Source organism: Malus domestica, chromosome 14, assembly GCF_042453785.1.
Source record: "Malus domestica chromosome 14, GDT2T_hap1".
Classification (NCBI taxonomy): domain Eukaryota; kingdom Viridiplantae; phylum Streptophyta; class Magnoliopsida; order Rosales; family Rosaceae; genus Malus; species Malus domestica.
This window is the reverse complement of record NC_091674.1, coordinates 281,403-302,063: the sequence shown is the minus strand read 5'-3', so window position 1 is coordinate 302,063 and position 20,661 is coordinate 281,403. Positions and strand designations below refer to the sequence as shown.

At 37.2% G+C, this 20,661-nt stretch overlaps 2 protein-coding genes and 1 long non-coding RNA gene across 11 annotated transcripts; 1 reads left to right on the top strand and 2 right to left on the bottom strand.

Moving 5' to 3' along the window:
- Window positions 1–94: 94 nt before the first annotated feature.
- LOC103453955 (Golgi SNAP receptor complex member 1-1-like) lies at window positions 95–4,715 on the bottom strand. Of its 9 annotated transcripts, none has more exons than XR_011575735.1 (8): window positions 4,313–4,637; window positions 2,472–2,711; window positions 1,736–1,903; window positions 1,297–1,410; window positions 678–896; window positions 539–569; window positions 342–424; window positions 95–257 (listed from the first exon to the last, which is right to left on the bottom strand). XR_011575735.1 is itself a non-coding variant. In XM_029092744.2 (5 exons), the coding sequence occupies exons 1-5, from the start codon at window positions 4,349–4,351 to the stop codon at window positions 783–785; spliced, it is 675 nt and encodes a 224-aa protein (XP_028948577.2). In that variant the 5' UTR covers window positions 4,352–4,715; the 3' UTR covers window positions 394–782. The 9 variants fall into 9 exon arrangements, 1 of the variants encoding a protein (XP_028948577.2); XR_011575737.1 differs by having other exon boundaries at window positions 386–424; XR_011575734.1 differs by having other exon boundaries at window positions 539–566.
- Window positions 4,716–6,192: 1,477 nt separating this feature from the next.
- On the bottom strand, window positions 6,193–8,951 carry LOC103424216 (myb-related protein 2-like). The gene is made up of 6 exons (XM_008362306.4): window positions 8,407–8,951; window positions 8,186–8,262; window positions 7,882–7,942; window positions 7,647–7,746; window positions 7,449–7,518; window positions 6,193–7,355 (listed from the first exon to the last, which is right to left on the bottom strand). The coding sequence occupies exons 1-6, from the start codon at window positions 8,672–8,674 to the stop codon at window positions 6,582–6,584; spliced, it is 1,350 nt and encodes a 449-aa protein (XP_008360528.3). The 5' UTR covers window positions 8,675–8,951; the 3' UTR covers window positions 6,193–6,581.
- A 9,406-nt stretch (window positions 8,952–18,357) lies between these two features.
- LOC139191398 (uncharacterized) lies at window positions 18,358–19,293 on the top strand. Its single transcript, XR_011575451.1, has 2 exons — window positions 18,358–18,784; window positions 18,958–19,293. It is a non-coding gene; the product is annotated as an uncharacterized lncRNA (long non-coding RNA).
- The last annotated feature ends 1,368 nt before the right edge of the window (window positions 19,294–20,661 follow it).

The window sequence follows — 20,661 nt, the reverse complement described above, 5'->3', positions numbered from 1 at the left end:
GCAATCATACAGGGTAGGCCGAGTTAGTTCCGTTCCCTGCTAATCCTATATGCTGAACAAGAGATGTATAGCATTCATACTCAAACTCTATCCGTGGGTATGATCGGGGGAATTATCTATATAGCTTGGAAACCATACCACAAAATATTCCAGACACAAGTTTCATTTATTTCAATAAGTAATTGTGTGACCTTAACTAGAGATGGCGGGTGGTCTGGTCGCTGCCATGGTTGCAGCACCCAAAGAGGGGCACCGTCCTGTGGAGCAAAAGAAATCAGATAATAGATAGGCATAGATAGGTAATTTCTGAACAAAAGAAAACATCCACAAGAGGAACTAACATATTGCAAACAATTGTATCAAACTTCCTGTGGCTGTAACTCACTTCTAATATTTTGGTGGCCTAAGACCTTTTTTCCCACACCTTCATTAATCACGAAATGTCTTAAGTGAAGAGAAACATATTTAACAAAAGTTGATACAAGTATGTTGTTTCCATCTAAAACAAACTATGTATTAATACATCAAAGTCACTTACATCGTTACGCTGGTGGCACGCTGTAACCCTGCTGAAAATCAGAAATTAAATTGACACTCGAGCTCAATGAAAGAACATGAAATAACACGGAATGCCTGCATCCATTGTATTTTGTACTCCTAAGAAACAAATCACTTACAGTAATACAGGTACGTTCGAGAAAACTCAAGGAAAAAACGGTATCTCTTTCTCTTTCTCACTCACAGATGGTCCCCCCACACAAATGCCTGATCCTCATAGATCCTCACTTTGACAACCAGTAGATAAATATGAGAAATGTGCATACAGATGCAACGAGAGAAAGAATGATGGTATCCATGGACTTTTTACGCTTTATAGCAGACAGCATTTGATTTACCTGCACCATCACATCTTTGAACGTCAATCAAGAGAACTAAAGAGTACAGAAATAATAAATGATAGATATACACATTTCAAGGGATTAAAATCCATAATTTCTTTACTTCATTTTTGCATTGCCCTTCAAACAAGTCATCCTTTTATTACACCATAATTTCAGACCAGGCACTTTCTTAGCCTACTCGTTATTAGGATTCATCAAATCTAGTTTTGGCATAAAAAAATTCAGTTAACTTTGTAGTGGTGAATTTTTCTGCAATTAACCTATTGCGTGCATTAACTCTTATTCATAGAATACAAGAGAAACATTTTGATTCTGTTTCATGAGGGACCTATGTAACAACAAAACGCCAAAGAAATAACTAACACATCAAGGACCACAATTACTGGTTTTATACCGTTGGAAGGCGGCTGCCAATATTGCTGAGCTTCGAATTAATACCACCAAAAGTGGAGCGTTGAAGGACAAGTGAACCAAGGGTTGCTTGAGCTTGAGAGATCACAGTATCCACCTGCAGTAACAGAATAGATTGGGAATTCAATATAAATCACAATTTGAATGCTTCCATTTGACAAACCTCAGAAAAGGGATGTAAATAAATCAAAATGTCTGACCAAGGACTCTAAACCATCAGCTAAGAGAGGTGCTACCCTGCACAATAAAATTCTGTTTCACTTCCTAACTATGAAGGCGTCCATTTCTCTTCCGTCAAAGCCATATGATATATATCTTTAATTCTTTACTAAAACAATCACTGAAACTGGGTCCTAATAAAACGCATCACCACCCAACACAATCTGTATGGATAAAAAAATGTATCACTTTAATTTGCGTACCTGTCCTGTACTTCGGCTAACAGCAGCATGCTCTTTCAGGAGAGCGTTTTCCGCAGAGCCAACACCATCTTCCAAGTCTACTCTTGTTCGATCAAACTCCCTAAAATCCTCAAGGAGTGAAGCATGCTCTTGCTTAGCTCTAAGGCTGTTGCGGAGACGATAGAACTCCTGCACTTCAATCATGATTCATGTCTAATAAAAAGTTGAAATCTGATGGGTTCAATCTTAGGAATTATACGTTTAATAGCAAAGACAGCACAAATGATTCAAAAAATGTACAAAAAAAAATTGAATAGAATTCAGGATTGTAGTTGCTTCACCAGCATATAGACTATATAGCATGAGGCCAAATCTCACGCTCTCTTGCTGAGAAACGAATAGTAATAATAGATCTGTAACTTAAAGTTGAGCTCAGCTCAGAATGATCATCCACATTTTGACTGTTCAAATTCTCAATTTCAACTTCAGAGAGAACTCGGAACACTAATGAAAAATGAAAAACAAGGGATTGGATGATGACCAGTAATACAAATTCCTTCTTAAAAACATAAGGGTCTTGACTTCAAGAGATTTATAAGGTGGCATGAGAGCTCATAGAACACATCAATCATGCCGGTTGGACTATGGATCAACCCACAGCACATTCAAGACACATTAGCAACATATGGGTCAAAAAAACAAAACTGCCATCCCATGTTCACCTTAGCATATTTAAGAGGCCAGAATGCCAGAATACCTGAGTGAGATCTTGGAAAATTTCTTGATGTCTAGTCAAGGTATGAGAAACCATTTCTGATCCTCCTGATGATACCCATGCCTGCATTTGTGAATTTACTTGTTGGAGTTGCTTTAATAGTCGATCTATCACAGATTCAAGATCATTCTCAGCAGTACCAACTTTTGCAGAACCCTTTGCAGAGACAAACTTACGATAAGAATTCATCTGCTCATCCAACTGAGCTTCAAGTTTCCTTGCCTGAAATTACAAATAGATAAAAGAATCATTTTAAAAAAGCAAAATTCCCAGCTAACCAGATTTAGTATGAAGGGAACTACATGGAAGAGGAAACAAATGAAAACAATTAGCGTCGCACATCTGTGATCATGCACTTTACAGACAAACGGAATTAATATTTCCATTCAAGTTGAGGCAATGTGATTATATTATATGATATGTAAACAAACTTGATGTCTTACTTAAGTACCTTCGGTTAAAAGATTCAGAAAAATCAGTAGCTTAAGCCAAATTTTCAAAATTCATGCTCAAAAAGTGACACTAGGAATCAGAAAGCCAAGTGGAAATTCGTGCTTCATCAAATACTAGTACCTTCGTGATAGCAAAATGTTCAACCTTTCAACACAATCAGGGAGTAAAGTTCAGAAGTTCCAGAAATATATACGAAAAGAAGAGATGCACTAACTGAATATTGAAATATTCACCACGAAGCCTTTAGCATTCTTGAAAATAGTATCGTGATTTAGATGAGAAGCTTAATAGTAAGAATCCCTGGATGAGTAGATTTAGGTACCACAGTTCAACCTTGTTCTTTTTCATCTTCTGGGACTTTTTCAAATTGCACATATTTAATATTTCTTTAGCTGAGGATTACATCATTGCTCATCAGGATGATGCTGACATCCAATGATCTACCATTTTCGTTAGAGTGTGCATGATTGAAAATTGAGGTGGTGGTGGAATCATAGTAGTGATTTCATGTTAGACCTTACTACCAGGGTTTTAAAGGAGGGGAGGGTATTGGGGTTCTAGGTCTGTTTGACATTCAAAGGCCCGTACTAAAGTAGCACTTTTTCATTTTGGGCCTATGCTTTGAGGAAGATGTTCTTATATGATGTCCATAGAGGAAAATCATTATTCTAAATCGTCATATGCAGAGAGAATGTCGAGAAGAGGGTCATCTATTACTGCACAGTTCTAATCGTAATTCTCATTTAAGTAATGACACAGGCGGCAGAAGAGGAATGCTATAGGGACTTTGAGTCCCATACAACAATGGGGCCTCATTCAAAATTGCTAGTTGAAGTTAAATTTTGATTCTAGGCCTTGCTAAGGTACATTAATCTTCCAATAGAATCCGATTTGAAATTTTTACTAGAATTTCTTTTAATTCGTTTTTGTTAACCAAATAGAACTATATGCCGCAGGCAATTGAGCATGATTCAATTACAAGTCTAGTAACTTTCCATATTCTTTTCTTCAATCAAATTTCTCCACCATGATCGAAGCTAAAATTTAACAATTTGTTGCTAGAACAAAGGGAATATATCAATTTAACTCACCAATCACAAACAAATCCAAATTGACGATAAAAGTTTGAAGAAAAAAACGCAAACTGATCTCATACAATACAACCTACCGACAACTTGAACTAAAAGGAAAGGCAAAAGCAATAAGCACTAGTCTAGTTGCAGAATTCAAAGCTGTTATCGAAATGGATAATATCTAAGGCAAACCAAACAGAATTCAGGAAATCGTCAGTTACCCGAGAAAGTTGAGAATTGCGAAGGAGGAAATCATACTGAAAGTATTGATCATCGCTGAAGAGGAAAAAGGAGTACCTGCTTGCGAAGAGCGTCCCATGAGCTCGGCACCTCCATCTCCACCGACACCACAAATACAAACACAAACAAAAACACACAGGCCGATCTTCCAAAATTGAAAATCAAATCACTTGCCGTTTACGTTTCACCACAAACAGAACCAAAGGTTTCTCCTTCTTCTTGGTCGCTTGATTCAGATTTTGAGAGGGTTGGGGAAGTGGGGCTGTATGGAGACGGAGACAGGCGGTCTGCTTTCAATTTTCAACGGCAGTTTGTTGTTTGGCCGTGGCCTCCTCCTAACGATATTTCAGATGCGTTCGAAACGAAGAATTAATTATCTTCCAAAAACAAAATGGGGTGGGGAGAAAATGTCCAAACGAAGAATGTTAAAAGACTAGACGGCGGTGGTTGGTCCATTACCAAAAGACCAATGCGAGCAGAGGCCCACTCCAATCCAATCCACTCCAATCCAATCCAAGCTGCACAGACTGTTGTACGTACCAGAATTATAGGGAAAAAGAATTCAATGAGCAATTGACCCCAAAAAACAACAAAAAAAAAATGCTAAATACCTTGCTAATGTTTATTAGAAAGGGTTTATACTGCTTTCTATGGTATAAACTTTATAGCAACTGTTTTCTGAATTATACTTCCATTGGCATTTTGATTCATGAATTTGTTTATCTCAAAATTTGTCATGCGTTACATTTTGTCTTCCTCCGGCACTTCTATCTATTTAAAAAGTAAAAATGGTCGATTGTAGGTCCTTTTGACATGAAAATATCATAATTGGTTCAGTTTCATAAAACATTGCATTAAATCAGTATTAGCATTGACTTTACTAGGGCCTAATTAGCAAGCAATTTGAATTGGAATTGGAATATCCCTGCTCGAAAGAGTTGGCCCTTCCTCCTTTCCCTGGCGGATATCCAAAGGAAGAAGCAGAAGGAATATAGGATTGAGATTGCCAAGGACATTTTTGGGCAAGTAAAAATCAGAATCTAGGTCGTTTCATAAACACACTTATTTGAAAAAACCAGTGAGACATTCTTCTCGCTCGACCAAAACAAGTACGTCATTCATATGCATTCATATTAACGACTGGCTTAATTCAATCAACCGCTTCTAACTCTTGTAAGATTGGCTATGTAACTGCCCAATGGCTATATATGTGTTGATCAAAAAAACTATCAAGCCTACGTGGCACGCAGGCCGAGTAATTAATAAGCTAATTATGTCCTTCGGTTGTGTACGAGGCATGTCAACTCATCGGCCGAACTCGGCCGGGGTAGAATGTGTTGATGTCGCGTTGGGCGTGCTGCTGACTTCTCGATCTTGCAACTGCGGCCAAGGAAGGAACACATATCGGCCTTCAGGTTCTAGAGCCTGAAGACAATGCTGCTAGTTTTGCGAAGTTCAATATCAAATTCGACTTTCAATGTGCCGAATGTAGTAACTGGTAACACCTCACTTCGCCGAAAATGCTACTGAGATGACCTCTACCAACAAGGACTTGAAGATCTTTGTTGACCGAGACTTGGATAAATAACCAATTGATCTCGAAGCAGTGCTATTTATCCAAACTGAAGGTGCTCCTTGATCAGCTGATTCTACAGCTATAGTGCTGTTTATCCAAACTGAAGATGTTGTCGGTTGCCTTCACAGTGCTGTTTATCCAAACAGAAGATGTGTTGGCGGAAAAAGAAAATAAAAATCTCAAGGTGTTTGAGAGGTTTGTGTAGGGCAATTTGTGTGTTGAATTGGAGGGGACTTGAATGTACACTCCCTCCTCTATTTATAGTAGCGAAACCCTTCATAGCTAGGCAAAAAAATCATACTCGGATTAGAACTTCTCAACCTAATCTGATTAGGTTTCGGCCAACCCTTCATACCACACGAGATTAAGGCGACTTTGATTATGATAACGGTACAGGCTTTAATGTGATCGACAACCGTGTTTGGAGTTGTAAGCCACTGCCACCTAGGGGAGGGTGAGTGGATTAACATAAGAGTTTACTGAACGAGCGTGAGATCAGGACATATTCTGCTTTCTAGTCCTGGAACTCTCAATCATATATAAAAAGATATTACATCCTGCTTGCCTGAGCTACTTGTTATGTAATTGATCTAAATTAATAGCTAGGTGAATGTCTTTGTACTGCAACTTATTCCTTTCAGCTCGATTGAACAATACGTTTGCAGCACGCTATTGTGCTCTGTCTATCCTTTGGTATGAAGCTGAAATTGCAGTGTTTTTATCCCTTTGATTCACCCACTGTAAGCCTACTTAGCTCCAACTGAAGCCATTCAAGTCAAACTGTCTGCAACTTGAAGAAGCATCATTATCATCATGAGCATTTAGGTCTAGCTTTGCTGCAAAGTAAGGCACTGATCTGTATCCTTTAGAAACTTTCGCACCCTTGACTTTAGCTGAATCAGCCCTGCTGCTGTTCGTACGTTCTAAAAAGCTGTCATCTGAGTCTCTTCCTTTGCTATCGATATTCCATCTTTCTCCTTGTAGTCCAATGCTCATGGATAAGTCACTAGACCTTGTTTCTGCAGCAGGGAACATTCTTTTTTCTGCATCTTTACTTATGGAGGAAATAAACATGTTATTCTCCTTCATATCTTCACACCAATTAAGTTGACTAGTGTTTTGGAGCATTGGCGGCTGCGCTCGTTCTGTATCTTTTTGTTCCAGGACTGCTGTCACCCTGCCATTGTAATTTGGTCTTAGAGGCACTCCACTGCTGTGTATCTGATCTTGGTCCTTTTTCGATCCTTCGCAAAAAGTTAGGCAGCTGTCCATTGAGCAATCGGCGGGCTGCTGGTTCATTTGCGTTTGCTGAGGGCACAATCCCTGTAATTCTTTGAGCTCTGTGAAGGAAGAGTTCAAGCATTGGGTGGATACTGTGGACACCAGCTCAGAGAGTTGAACTTGGGCAGCTTCAAGTCCTACTGTACCTAAGTTTTGTCGTCCTAGCGTCTCCTGGGCTTTCTCCAGCACAGACTGCAGGTATTTTCCTTGAGACTCTATACGAAGTTGCAAGTGCCGCTGAACCTGGTTTTCAGTTGGAACAAATTGTAAGAATAACGCTGCTATAATGGGAAAGAGTTTATGCTCTACTGAGTGATGCCAAGAGCATGCCCTTACCTCAAGTTGCTCGTGTAGCCTTCTCTGGACTTCAATTTGCATCTCTAGTGTTTCACTTATATGCAAGCCTCTGGAATTAAATAAGAATTGCCACTGTGAGACTAAATCTCATAAATATTGAGGTAATTATAAGATGATAAATAAATGAAAAATTAACAGAAGATCAAGCGGGTAAATGAGTGGCAGCAGCCAGCTTACTTGTTTGATTGGGGTGCAATGCCAGTGCTCATAGTGCTCATCTGACTTCCATTTGCTTCAGATATTAATCTTTCTCCTGCCACTGAAACTGGAACTGGACCTGTACATATACAATATCATGGTCCAAACTATTAACAATGTTAAATTAAATTGGCTGTAAATTAAGTGTAAACCAATCAAAGTACATATATCTTAAGAGGAGGAATTGAACAAATGATTAGTCTCCTCTGCTTACCAATTTTGGTGAGGCTACTAGTAACATGCCCTCCATGCAGATTCTTGCTAAGCCTGTACTTCTGTTTGACAAAAACCCAAAAATAACTGGCTTAAATTTGATTTCAATTATAATGGCTGGACTAAAATTGGTTTCACTCTGTTGCTTGGAGCTGAAGAAAATGAAACTAATGCTTGAATACTTGATTGTTGCATTTTCCTTTTTAAAATGGCCAATTAAATTGCAATTTAATTAATTAGAACTAAATGGAGATTTTGAAATCATTTGAACTTAATGGTTGTAGAAAAACATTGAAGTAAAGTACCTGAAGATGACTCTTTAAGTGGTATAATGTAAGGCCTGGAATCCCCATAAGTTTCATAACTGTTTTTGGAGTGGCCTCTGCATAACATTGGAAATCATCATAACTTTATTAATTAAGTGTAATTAATATAATGATCAGCTCAGCTCTCAGCTGGGAGCTAGCTAGGGAGAGTATATACACACACATATACAGTATTAGTAAGTAAATAGAGTGGTACTCACTATCTGCTCCTCCAAGCTGATTAACTGCCTCAATAAATCGCTCGTGTAGATCGGGGGTCCATTTGAGTCTAGGCTTGGCATCGGTTGAGAGGACAAGGCCTGAATCTCCTGCGGGGCTATTTTGGTCACCTTGCTGTAGAAACAAATGCCTTTCAGAAGAGATGTTAGGCATCGATATTCTGCTTGAAGAAGCAGAAGAAGAGTGGATGATCTTCTTTCCTTGGTGTTGGTGTTGGTGTTGGTGCTGCTGCTGATGATGGTACATCATTTGTATATATAAAAAAATATTATTCTGCCTTCAACGATCAAAACTTAGTCTCTCTTTTTGCTTCTTCTTTCTTCGATCTCCTGGATATATATATCTGTGTATTTCTCACAGAAAAAAGAGTGCGGTGAAGATGGCTTTTATAAGGCAAGCGAAATTGGTTTGTGGGCTATGAATGATATGAGGGGAATGGCATGGCAATATGATATATATGGCATAGAAGAAGAATCTCAAGTGAAAACTAACTCATCAACCAATCCAATATTCACAGCCACATCCAGCAACTTTTTCCTTTCCCTTTTTATGCTTATAATTGTGTGGGAAGTGTGATCGTGGACCATGCAATGTATGTACCCATTTGAATTTCTTGATGGTACCACAATAGATTGGCTCACATGTAAAGCTCAACAGTCACACATGTTCTACGTCATTCAATTCGTGGTCCACGTGTTTGACTTGAAAAATCCATCACACGCGAGGGACATGTGAGGATATGAAGTTAAAAAAATCTCACATTGATAAAAGATGAAACCTTACATGTGTTTATAAGTAATTGAGCTAGTTCTTATATTGGCAATATTGGTTTTATGGTTGAACTTCAACTTTCTTCATAGCCTAACATTAATTATTTCCATTTTCTTAGACTACGAGTGACTTAACTTAATCACTCTCCCTTAGTTACATGTAAATCGTAATGCTTAATTTGTATTATTAGATGATTTAAGCACGTGTATACCAAAATATATTGATCATCCACCATTTCTTTTTTTATCTATATTTTCTTTGTGCGCGCGCGCGGGTTATTCCGTATTCGTATCCATTCTCGTGCTCGTGCTGGCAATGCCAAAGATGCTGGGAATCTCATTCCCTCATTTTAGAGATGAGGAGAATCCAATCCCACCATACATGGCCTCCAAAGGCCCCCTTCACCTCTCAAGTCCTCAACCGGAAGATTCTTAGAATTTCCATATCTTTAGTAGTACAGATACTTGTAGTCGATCCTTCACCATCGCGTCATTTGTCTTGACTGCTCTCGACTCTTGGGGGTAGTTTTTGTTTGTGTGAGCGGCGTGCGTGTGATTTTTAGGACTCGTCACTTGGAGAGGAGTTTGTTTCTCCCGTTGTGAATGTGTGCATGATATATAAGTACTATTACTTGGCTGCGTGATGGATCAGCATGTTATATAAATACTATTACTTGAGACACAAATCAAACAAGGTTTTGGTAATTATTTCTGGAGTATTTTGGGGAGGTAGATTCTGTTGACTGGAGCACCTATATATGACCTAGCTAGCTAACAACAACAAAAAAAAAACAAGGAAAAAATTGGGAGGGAAGTTAGAGATATTGAGATGCTGCTCCTCCTGTCCTGCTTGGGGCACGGAGATATTCATTTTTCATAGGCAGGCAGGCAGGCAGGCAGGGAATAGAATAAATTAAGGAGTGCATTCCATTTTGTCTCCTTGAGTAAGTTTGGCACTTATTCAGCAGAGCAGCCCACAACGTATATTAGTATAAAATAAAATATGAGGTGGGACCCAGCCCAAGCCAACCCAAATTCCCTAGCTTCTTTCTTCAATTGGCAATGGCATAAAACACCGGGACCCTCAGCGGATGAGAGATTTTTAATTGTGACAGGAACATACATCACATGTTTTAATAGAAGTGGTGAGAAATTTTATTTTTTAAGTTATTAACTTTTTAGTACATATATCACATCATTTGTATAATGACATATGATGTATAACTCTGTGTACCGATCACACTGAAAAATCTCTCTCAATGAAGAATCCTAAGCAACCGGGACCGACAAATAGGAAACAAGGAAAGAAAGAAGAGATTTCTTGTATTTGCCTCTATACTTGCATTCTCATCTGGATGGACTCTGATTCAAATCAAAAGAGTCAATTTCATTTCTCACTTCCACAATCCACACCCACCCGCAGGTGATCAGGCCCAAATTGATTTAGATCATCATTAGCTAGGCACTTTCACAATTATAACAACATCTTCTTCTTTTATTACCGTAATTTAGGCATCTTTTTCTTCCAAGTAACCTTTTTCTTCCCCAACTCAGTTGTTGTAATCATCAATCAAATCTTCTTAAACCATCAAGCAATCGTACGTAAGTCTTTATCAATGAACCTCATTTGAGTGGTCAAAACTATAAAAATCTACAAATTAAAATGGACTAAAAGTCTTAACATTAATGTTCAAATTTTGCCTATTCTCACCCCAAGGAAAATAAAATGTGACAACAAACACACAATGAACATTGTGAAAGTATTTCTACATCGCGCGTCAAATTATTGTTTATTTTATTTTATTTTATTTCTTCCTTTACAATGTTCAATTTATAACCGATGAATTTGATGACTTAAACTTGAGAATCAGATTGTTGAGTCCATTCCAAATGTTTTCCATGATCCTCTCCGAAGGATACATTAATATTTAGGCCATATCTGGTTTTCCTACGCAATGTGGTTGTTCTTTAAACATTATATTGCACAACGAGCCAACGAATTTATATGAACTCATAATTATTCACCACCATATAACATGTACGTGCGTACACAATATTTAATATACGTCCACTAGTCTACACATGCATGCATATAGCAGATTTTGTGCCCAACTTCATCGAAACAATTGAAGATATTTTAGTAACTGCCTAAATGCAGTATAATATTCTCTGATTTTCTTATTCATGAGGGTTATATACAATTAACAGGCCATGCAGATAAACCACCACATAATGGCGTAGTGGTTGGGGTGGATCCTAAGCCCGTATTCTATATGGCTTGTTTTGTCATTAATTTATGGTGTTATTGAATCACACGATATAATGGTCAGAGAGAGACTAAAATATCTCTGTAAGTCTTTGCGACCCCTAGAAGGATGGATTGTCATGGCTTTGCCACCAACTGATTCCTTTTTTTTTTAGAAAAAAAAAGAAGCTATGCACATATGTGTCAAGTGTATGTGAATTATGCTTATGCTGTTTTTATTTGATGGTGCTCAAGGAATTAGGTCTGGTGATCATTGATCTGTAATTAAACGCTACATTATAAAAATATACAAGAAAGAATATTGGCTAGTACTTATATGATCAACAGCTATTGATCAGGAATAAATTCGTAAGTATATAATTAAGTTATGGAGACTAGATCTCTGTAAAACCACCATTAAACCCACAACATACATCACAATTAATAAATTTATTTATTGACCTAGCTAAGCTAGCCATGACTATGATAAACATTTGGAATACGGAACTTAACACAAGGACTTGCTCAAATTAATACATTTAGAATATGTACAATAAAGGCTCATCAGTTTAGAGATTTTTTTTTTCTTTTGAAAAAGAAGCGGCATAATTTCAGGGAAAAAAAAACCAGGTTAATATGCATGCATTGACGAGACGAGTCTTAATAATTATTAAGACTTGTTATATAATTATTTCATATAGGCCTAAACAATATCGTGTAGAAATATGAAACAAGTGCTCGTTTTCGTGTATATTTTTTTTCTTCCGAACAATCGTTTTCATGTATGTTAGGCATTGTCGCATATGTTAAAATAGGTAGAAATATTTAAGATTTTTAATTTATCACTAGGCAGATAAATCATAAATGTAATTAACCCTAACTGCGGCTATAACTACCTATGTAATTAATTATTCCAATCTCAAAAACAGAAGAATAATATTCTCCTCAAGCAGGAAATGAATGTTATTCGTTGCTCTAGAAAAGCAAGAAGTATGTTGTTGATTGTACTTGCATATTTCCCTTTTGTTTTACGGGATTTGATAATAGTAATACTTTATTTTGGAGTTTGGATGGGACGAAGACAAGACGAAGCTCCTCATGATCTGAAAAGGAGAAGATTATATAAAAATATATATAGTGGAAGGGAATCAAATCAATTGTAGTAGTTATATCAAATGGCCGGGCTGAAACTGAAAGGGCGCACACACGCGTAGAAGCTTATTGGTTGGTTGTGAGTTGTTGACCATGGAATGCTCGCTGCAACTGAATGGGCATAGAAATTAGAAAGTGATCAGAGAAATGACCACGGAATGTTATTCCTTGCGGAAGAAAGTAAAAAAGTTTTTTATAAAAAAAAAAGATTCTAGGGAATGGGAATGTGGAATCTAAACTCAACCAAAGCCAAGGAAAGGAGGAAGTATAACTAAGGTCATATTATATATTCTCAAGTCAAGAATCCGGTTGTTCTTCTCCCACCAAAACCACAAAAAATGGGTTCCTCATTCCCACTAATTCCCACTTCCTACTTCCCACTCCCCACTTCCCACCCAGCTGTGCTGTTTCAACACTAATCTAATATCATACTATACATGTGTGTTGTGTATAACGTCCATGCATGCACGTACGTAACTAGTCTTAATTACGATAGTAATTAATTTACCAAGTGTCATTGTAAGAGAAGAGAATATTTCCATTAACGTTAGAGCTTGCTTAAGTTTTCTGAATTTGATTAGATTGTTTTTCTACTTGCAAGTTCATATCCCTATATATTGTGGTACTCGTTATTATCATTATCATTAATTAGAATATGTAAAACTATGACTCATTCTTTTTATATGGTGCAATGTTAAACCCTATATATAATACGGTGCAACGTTTACAATATATATACATAGCGTTTAACAAAAATCCATACGTGGAAGGAATAAAAAATAATTACACTATAAAATTACATTCTTATAATTACAACGAAGGTTTCGGATTAACTAAATCTATTATAGCAGTGTATAACGAATTAATTGTCATTATAATGTTCGTCAACATTATTAATTACTAGCTATGTTTTTTCAATGTGTTTGTCACAATGATGTGGCATCACCAATACATTCATATTGTAACACGTGAATTCATTTATTTACACTATAATGTGGTCTAAGTCAATGACATACAATGTTGAGTTTATCCATATTATACATCGTGAAAATTAGTAACACCATAGTGACCGTCAAATTCAAAAAAATTTCTTCAACCCATTCTTAAACTCATGCCAAATATTTTTACGAATGATAACTACGTAGGACTTTAGAAGTAAAACATGAACTGTATGTTTTTAATTTAAACAGCGAGTTAAATATTTACCCTCTAGTAAAATTGTCTTGCTCTTAGCGTTTTTGTTGATTAAGTACTTTTTAGTCTATATATAGCTAGGGGGAGTCTGCTAAAGTGCATGATTTCTATCTTGAAGTACTTTTTTTGGTCTATGTACAATTCCTTGATTTGAGCTATAGATAAGATAGCTAAAGCAATATGTTTCTCTCTTTGCATCCAAGTTTGAATCTCTTTTCCTTAATTTAGAGAAATCTTCTATAAAATATCTCATCATTTGTCAAATAAAAAAAGTACCAACAATGTAACAATCCATCCCTAATTTTACTGTTTTATTAATTTTAAAAGTGTGAATTTACGAAAATGATCTTAGAGGCGAAATCGTAGACTTTCGTTGACCTTCGTATTGTGAGACGTATAACCTATTATGTTAGCGTATCCTTCTAATACTCATTGTTATGAATGCGTAGGCGTGAACGGAATTACATTCAGAGTTCGGACGACATTTTTACAAAATTCGAAACGTTAGGGGTATTTCGGTGATTTTACGTTTCGCAAGATATTTCCAATTTTGTCTCTTTTGGCCTTGTTATGTGAGCCACTAGGCCCACATATGTTTCCTTGTTCCCTGAACCCCTCTCCCCGTGACTTTGTTCCTCTCCCTTCTCTCTCTCCCCCCTTATCTTTCCCTGCAACTCTCTAGTGGACTCAACGCGCGCGCACACACACACAACAACGACAACACCTCCACCATCACTGGTTCTCACTCTAACAAACACCACCACCATCATAACCTTCCCATCATAAACCCAGACCGGCCGAGGTCCCTCATTCCCTTTCTCTTGCTGCATAGTGAAACCATCACTGTTTAAGGTTTTCTCTGGCAAATCATCGTCGTTTTCGACGAAGGTAAGCCTCGAAAATCCTTTGAAACCTAGTAGATGTGTTTTGGTGAACCTTTAGAGTAGTTTTGAGAAGTTTTGGTGGCTTTTGGATGTATAAATACCTTGGGGAAAGCCTTTCCCAATTTTTCAGTGAGGGGACCTCTTTTTGCAAGCATTTTCTGACCAACTCTGGCCATGACTCAGTCTCTTTCTGGTGCGAATCTCTTTCCCTCGTGTCAAGCTTCATTTTGGCTTTTGAATATTCGAAAATGGTTGAGAAACGAGCTAGAATGGAGCTCTAGAATTCGAGCCCAAAAATTGGCCAATTTCAGGCCTCGTGAAGAAGGTGAGTACACCTGTACTCGCATGAGCATGATGTTATGCGTGGTGTTGTAGTGCTTGGCGCGCACGCCTCCTCAGATGTACTATGCTCCGCCGCAGTGGCGACTTTCCTTGCCAACTTTCCGGCGACTCAACTCGATGTGTGGCGACGTTTGCGGTGGCGCGTGGCCTCTTAGGCCGCCATTCTGGGGAGGCGCGTGGGGAAAACTGAGGTCTCTCCTTAGGTTTTTGACGTCACGAATCCGAATACGACGTTCGTTTTCTCAAATTCAATTGTTTTAGTAAGGTTTTATTAATTGGTCCTTTTATGTGCTTAGGTACGTTTGTTAGTGGCGTCATAGTCCTTTCTAGTTTGCACAGCTCTTCGGCGATGAAGTATCTGTGAGTGGACCTCTTCTCAAATTGCATGATTTTATTAAAAATACTAGGCTTGCATTCATGAAAAGCATGATTTCATATGATTTTACGTTTCATGAAATATATTTATAATTTATTGAACTTATGTTTTATGAAATGTTATGAATTATTGGATTTACGCTTTATGAAATATTATGGATTCGTGAATATAGTTTATGATAATGATTTGAGCTAGAATGCTCCTATGGTTTTATGATATTATGTTTCGAGCTTTTGACCTTCGATGATTTATGCGAAATATTTGGTTTATGATACGATGCTTTGAGCTTTTGAGCTCCAAAGATTTGATATGAAAAAATGTGATTTATGTTTTATGTGCTTATTTAGTTTTTAATCATACAACACATACACACAACACAAGTATGTATCTGTCTATGGCCATAGGACACAGTTGATGCGAAGTGAGATATTTTATGACATACTCCCAGCTTCATTGGCGAAACCAGTGTCGGACAACTTTACTAACCACAACTAGTGTTGGTGTGTTATGTACATTTTCTTTTCTGGCGTAACCCAGAGTCGTACAACTTCACCTTCAGGTAATGGGGCCTACCATGTTTCTTCACTGTCGTACAGCTTCACCCTCGGGTGATGGATATGCCTTCAGGCGACTATGATACCCCTAGTTAAGTACATTATTTTTTGATTTACGAAGGTTTAATGGATTTATCTTCGAGCGACTATGTTACTGAGCACTATTTGATGTATACATGTTTTGCGAATGTTTTATGGCATGCTAGGGTTTTCGAAAAACCTATTACATATTATGCTATATAGTGTTTTCAAAACAAGGGGTTAGCATGTTCAGAAGAAAAGTGGGTTTAATTATTATTTATATTAAATTGGTCCACTCAAACTTTGTTTTGCGCCTTCTTCAGGACTTAGAATCGAGGTGTACGTTCTCGGCGTTGAGGCACCCTCGTATCGATATCTTCGAGTCCTCTCGGCGTAGGACCCCTTTAGTTGCAATCGTACCTTTTTATAATATTCCTTTTGTAATATTCTTGATTAGTTGTATGCTCTGAACACGTTCCCGCATTTGCATATTTCATTATATTTAAATTTACATATTTTACTTGCGTTCTTTCTTCATAACTTGCATGCATGTTAAAATGGTCATCGGGTGTCGGCCAACATGTGCCCATCCTAGTGTTTGGAGGATATCGGGATCGGGGTGTGTCAAACAACACCTCCCTATCATTTATATAAATAAGGGAAAGCTTATTGTCTTACATCTTATCCGAGTCTGAATTACATATAATTGGAGTTCTCTTCAAAGTTCTAACTTCTTTCTTTTGGTTCAATATCTAGTACTTTTGAAGTTGGCTTTATTCGATTGTATCTTCCAACAAAACTATCCTATTCGTGTTGGAAGACAAAAATATCGATCGTTGCAGATTAAGAATATGATTCCAACCAAATTAAAGACTGTTGATGGGCTTGCTGGAGATAGGTTTGCAATTATGCACCTTTCTTGATTAACAAACTTAATTTATTAATCCTTGACCAAAAAAAAAAAACTTAATTTATTAAGGGGATTCCGATTTTTGTTGCATGCGCTCATGCGCATCTCCGTTGTCGTCAATCAATTAATACAATAATGTTGCACTTGCGCATAGAATTTGTGTGTGTATAAACACGTATATACAAAAAAGAAAAGTGGCCTACGATTACAATTATGTGAACTAAGAATTTGAGACGGTACAACTCATCTTCCATGCATATGAAATCTGTTGGCAGTTTTATATTTAATGTATTATTGTAAATCTCGTATTAGTAGAAACTTCCTTATTGTTAGGAATTTCTTTGTAACCCTAATCAACTATGTAACTTGTATATATATTCTCTCCCTGAGAGAAGAATACAATACAATTATTCAAACTCCTTAAACACTTTTACATTTTATTTTGGTATCATACTCGGTTGCCCTGCGTGTGAAGCCAAACCACGCGTGCTCTATGTCATCCGATTTGTGTTATCACATGTTAGACTTGAAAATTCGTCACACGTAGACGCGTTGAGAGTATGAATCCCATGTCGAATAAACAAGAGACCTTGCATATGCTTATAAGTAATTAGGCTACGCCCTCTATCACAAATTGATTTTATTGTGGAACCCCAACTTTCTTCAAGGTATATAGACATGGCTCTTGGGATTTATCAGTCAATCAAGTTACCGAATTTGTATTGTACTAATGTTAACATTTTTTTTTGCTTACTTCAGGATATTTGGGCTAAAAGATAATTGGGGTACTAAGAGAAGAGGGTCGTGCAGGGTCAATCAAGTGAGTAGTGGAAATGGTTACAAAGTTAAGAAGATTTTGTTATGGCTCTGATTTATAGTGTCATGTATGTACTCAGTACTTTAGCAAAGAGTCACAGAACTATTTATCCTTTGAGTTACACTAAAAGAACTGTTCATTTTGAATTAGTACATACATCCTGATGCGTGAGGTCTTCCTCTTGTTTCAACTCGGCAAGGAATTTGATGGTTTGTATTATTGTGGATGACTTGGTTTTATACAATGAAACACAAGAGCGATGTTACTACTATTGTCAAGAATTTTCACTAGATGATTCAAATTTAGTTTTCGCTTACTATTAAGGTGATTCACTCCGATAATGGGGATGATATGATAATACCGAATTGTCTCACCTTTTTGAAGAGCAAGATATCCTACATGAAACTACTTGTCCTTAAACTTCCCAACAAAATAGGATGGCTGAACGGAAAAATTGACATATTCTTGATACGGAAATGACACTTCCCATTGAAGCGACTGCTCCACAATCTTACTAGGCCGATGCAGTTACATATGTCGTTTACTTGATCAACCAAATGCCTTACAAAGTGCTTGATTTTCGCACTCCTCTAACGGTGTTAGCAGATCATGTTTCATTTATATGTTCTCTCAGTTTCACCCTACACATTTTTAGGTGTGTGGCGTATGTGCGCTACACAAGAATCAACGCTCCAAATCCTTGTGCAGTGAAATGCGCGTTTCAAGGCTTTGCTCCACAACAGAAGCATGTCGGTGCTACTATCATTCATTTAGTAGACTCTTTGTAACAATAGATGCTACATTCTCTCAATCAGAGATTTTTTTTATCTTTTGATGAACCAAATCATGTCCTTCAAGAGAAGACAACTTATGAATGAACGATTTGGTATGCATCATCGGGGTTAGAAGAAACAACTACCGAACAACAATCGGCTGCCGAACAACAGCCGGCCAAACAACAGTCGACAGAATAGCAGCACGCTGTCGAACAACAACTTGATCAATTCCTTATATCTGCCGAACAATCAGCTCTTGCGTTAACTTCCCATTATGACCAGCTTGTACCGGCTCGTGATTCCATGGATATCCCCGATGTAAGTATTTCGGAACTAGAACATTATCTAATTTTGATGTTGTTGAGCGTGCTTATCAGTTGCCTAGAATCAAGGGAAATCACCAGTAAGATTTTCTCCATAAAGGGAAAGTTATAAGTATGATATTGCAAACTAGGTTATAAGTATGATATTGCAAACTATGTATCACCTAGGGACTTTTGCCACATTACCAATCCACGGTGAATCAAATGAAAGAAATAAAAATCCCGACAAAAGTTGAAGATGCTTTGAAGGATTAGAAGTGGAAATAAGTTATGCAAGTAGAGATGGAAGCACTGCAGCAAAATGAGACTTGGAATATTGCATCACTGACAAAGGAGAAGAAAACAGTGAGATGCAAGTGGGTGTTTACTGTCAAACACAAAGCAGATGAGACCATTGATCGATATAAAATGAGATTGGTTGTCAAGGGGTATACACAGACCTATGACATATATCAAGAAACGTTTTTACCAGTTGCAAAATTGAATAACATCCGAGTTTTGTTATCTTTGTCAGCTAATTTCAATTGGCCATTGAGATAGTTTGATGTTAATTTTTTTTTTTTTTTTTTTTGTTTGGAGATTTAGAGGAAGATGTGTACATGAATATTTCGCCTGAATATGGAGTGTAGGATACCTTTGGGAAGACGTGTTGACTTCCTAAAGTGCTTTATGGCCTGAATCACTCATATTTGAGAGCTTGATTTGGGAGGTTTACACAACCCACGAGGAAGTATGGTTATTGATGAGCAAACTTTGATCATACCCTGTTTATCAAACGCAAGGATGGTAAGGCAACCTTGCTAATTATATATGTGGATGATATGGTTGTTACATGCGATCATACATAGGAAATTAAGAGACTTCGAGAATACTTAGCTTTCGAGCAGCTTTATTGTGATAACTAGGCGGCTCGAGAAATTATGAACAATCCAATTCAATATGATTGTACTAAGCATGTTGAGGTTGATCGACACTTCATCCAATAAAGTTGAACATGAATTTGAGTCACATACCTCATGTGAAGTCGGAATAGTAATTCGCATATGTTTTGACATGTGGTGTTTGTGAAAGCTTTTCATGATTCATTTGACAAGTTGGGCTTATGAGATAGCTTCGCACCAACTTGAGAGAGAATGTTGATGTGAGTCACCAACTTTATATTTAATGTATTATTGTAATTCGGGTATAAGTAGGGATTTCGTTATTGTTAGCTGGGACTTCTTTGTAACACTAAAACACTTTTACATTTTATCTATCTAGCTAGAATACGAGCGCACCATGCCACACACACACACACACTGCATGTGTTCGTCATGATGATATTCATGTATGCATAGAGCAGCACGCTAATTAGTTATTCAGTTTTTGCTACTTCAGCCAAAAGTTAACTCCAAAACCATATACATACAAATGGTTGGATAAATGGTTGGTACTCTTCTTCCATTCCTAATTAAAAATGGTTCTATATATCGGAATATAGTGCAGAATCATAGTATAAAGTTTAATTGACACTTTCTCTTTTATTGATCAATTGAGTCAAGATGTCCATTTCTTGCATATATTCTCTACAGTATTTTCACCTGTTGGGGCAAACCAAGTTGTTGATTTTGGCTTTTGGTCCAACCGCATCTATCTTTCTTTGACCTTTTTCTTTTCTTTTCTTTTTTCTTTTTTCTGTTCTTTCATCTTTAGCAAAAGAGATGATGTGTATATATGGTAAGTACAAATTAAAGGTATTATGTCCACTTCAGTTAAAAAGAAATAACTAATTAAGGATGATACTTACATTCAACCCATTGGCATGCCACTTATTCATCTTTGGCGATTATTGTATTTTCATTCTACAAAATTACATAATTGCAGACGTTTATT

Bases quoted from the DNA above. Each gene is read 5' to 3' on its own strand.
- LOC103453955 (XM_029092744.2), bottom strand. From the start codon at position 4,351: ATGGAGGTGCCGAGCTCATGGGACGCTCTTCGCAAGCAG. The intron at 1,411-1,735 runs GTACGCAAATTA...CTGTTACTGCAG, and splicing joins TTAGCCGAAGTACAGGACAG to GTGGATACTGTGATCTCTCA. The intron at 897-1,296 runs GTATAAAACCAG...GTGATGGTGCAG, and splicing joins TTGGCAGCCGCCTTCCAACG to GTAAATCAAATGCTGTCTGC.
- LOC103424216 (XM_008362306.4), bottom strand. From the start codon at position 8,674: ATGATGTACCATCATCAGCAGCAGCACCAACACCAACACCAACACCAA. The intron at 8,263-8,406 runs GTGAGTACCACT...AATGTTATGCAG, and splicing joins TCAGCTTGGAGGAGCAGATA to AGGCCACTCCAAAAACAGTT. The intron at 7,356-7,448 runs GTAAGGGCATGC...ACTGAAAACCAG, and splicing joins GGCTACACGAGCAACTTGAG to GTTCAGCGGCACTTGCAACT.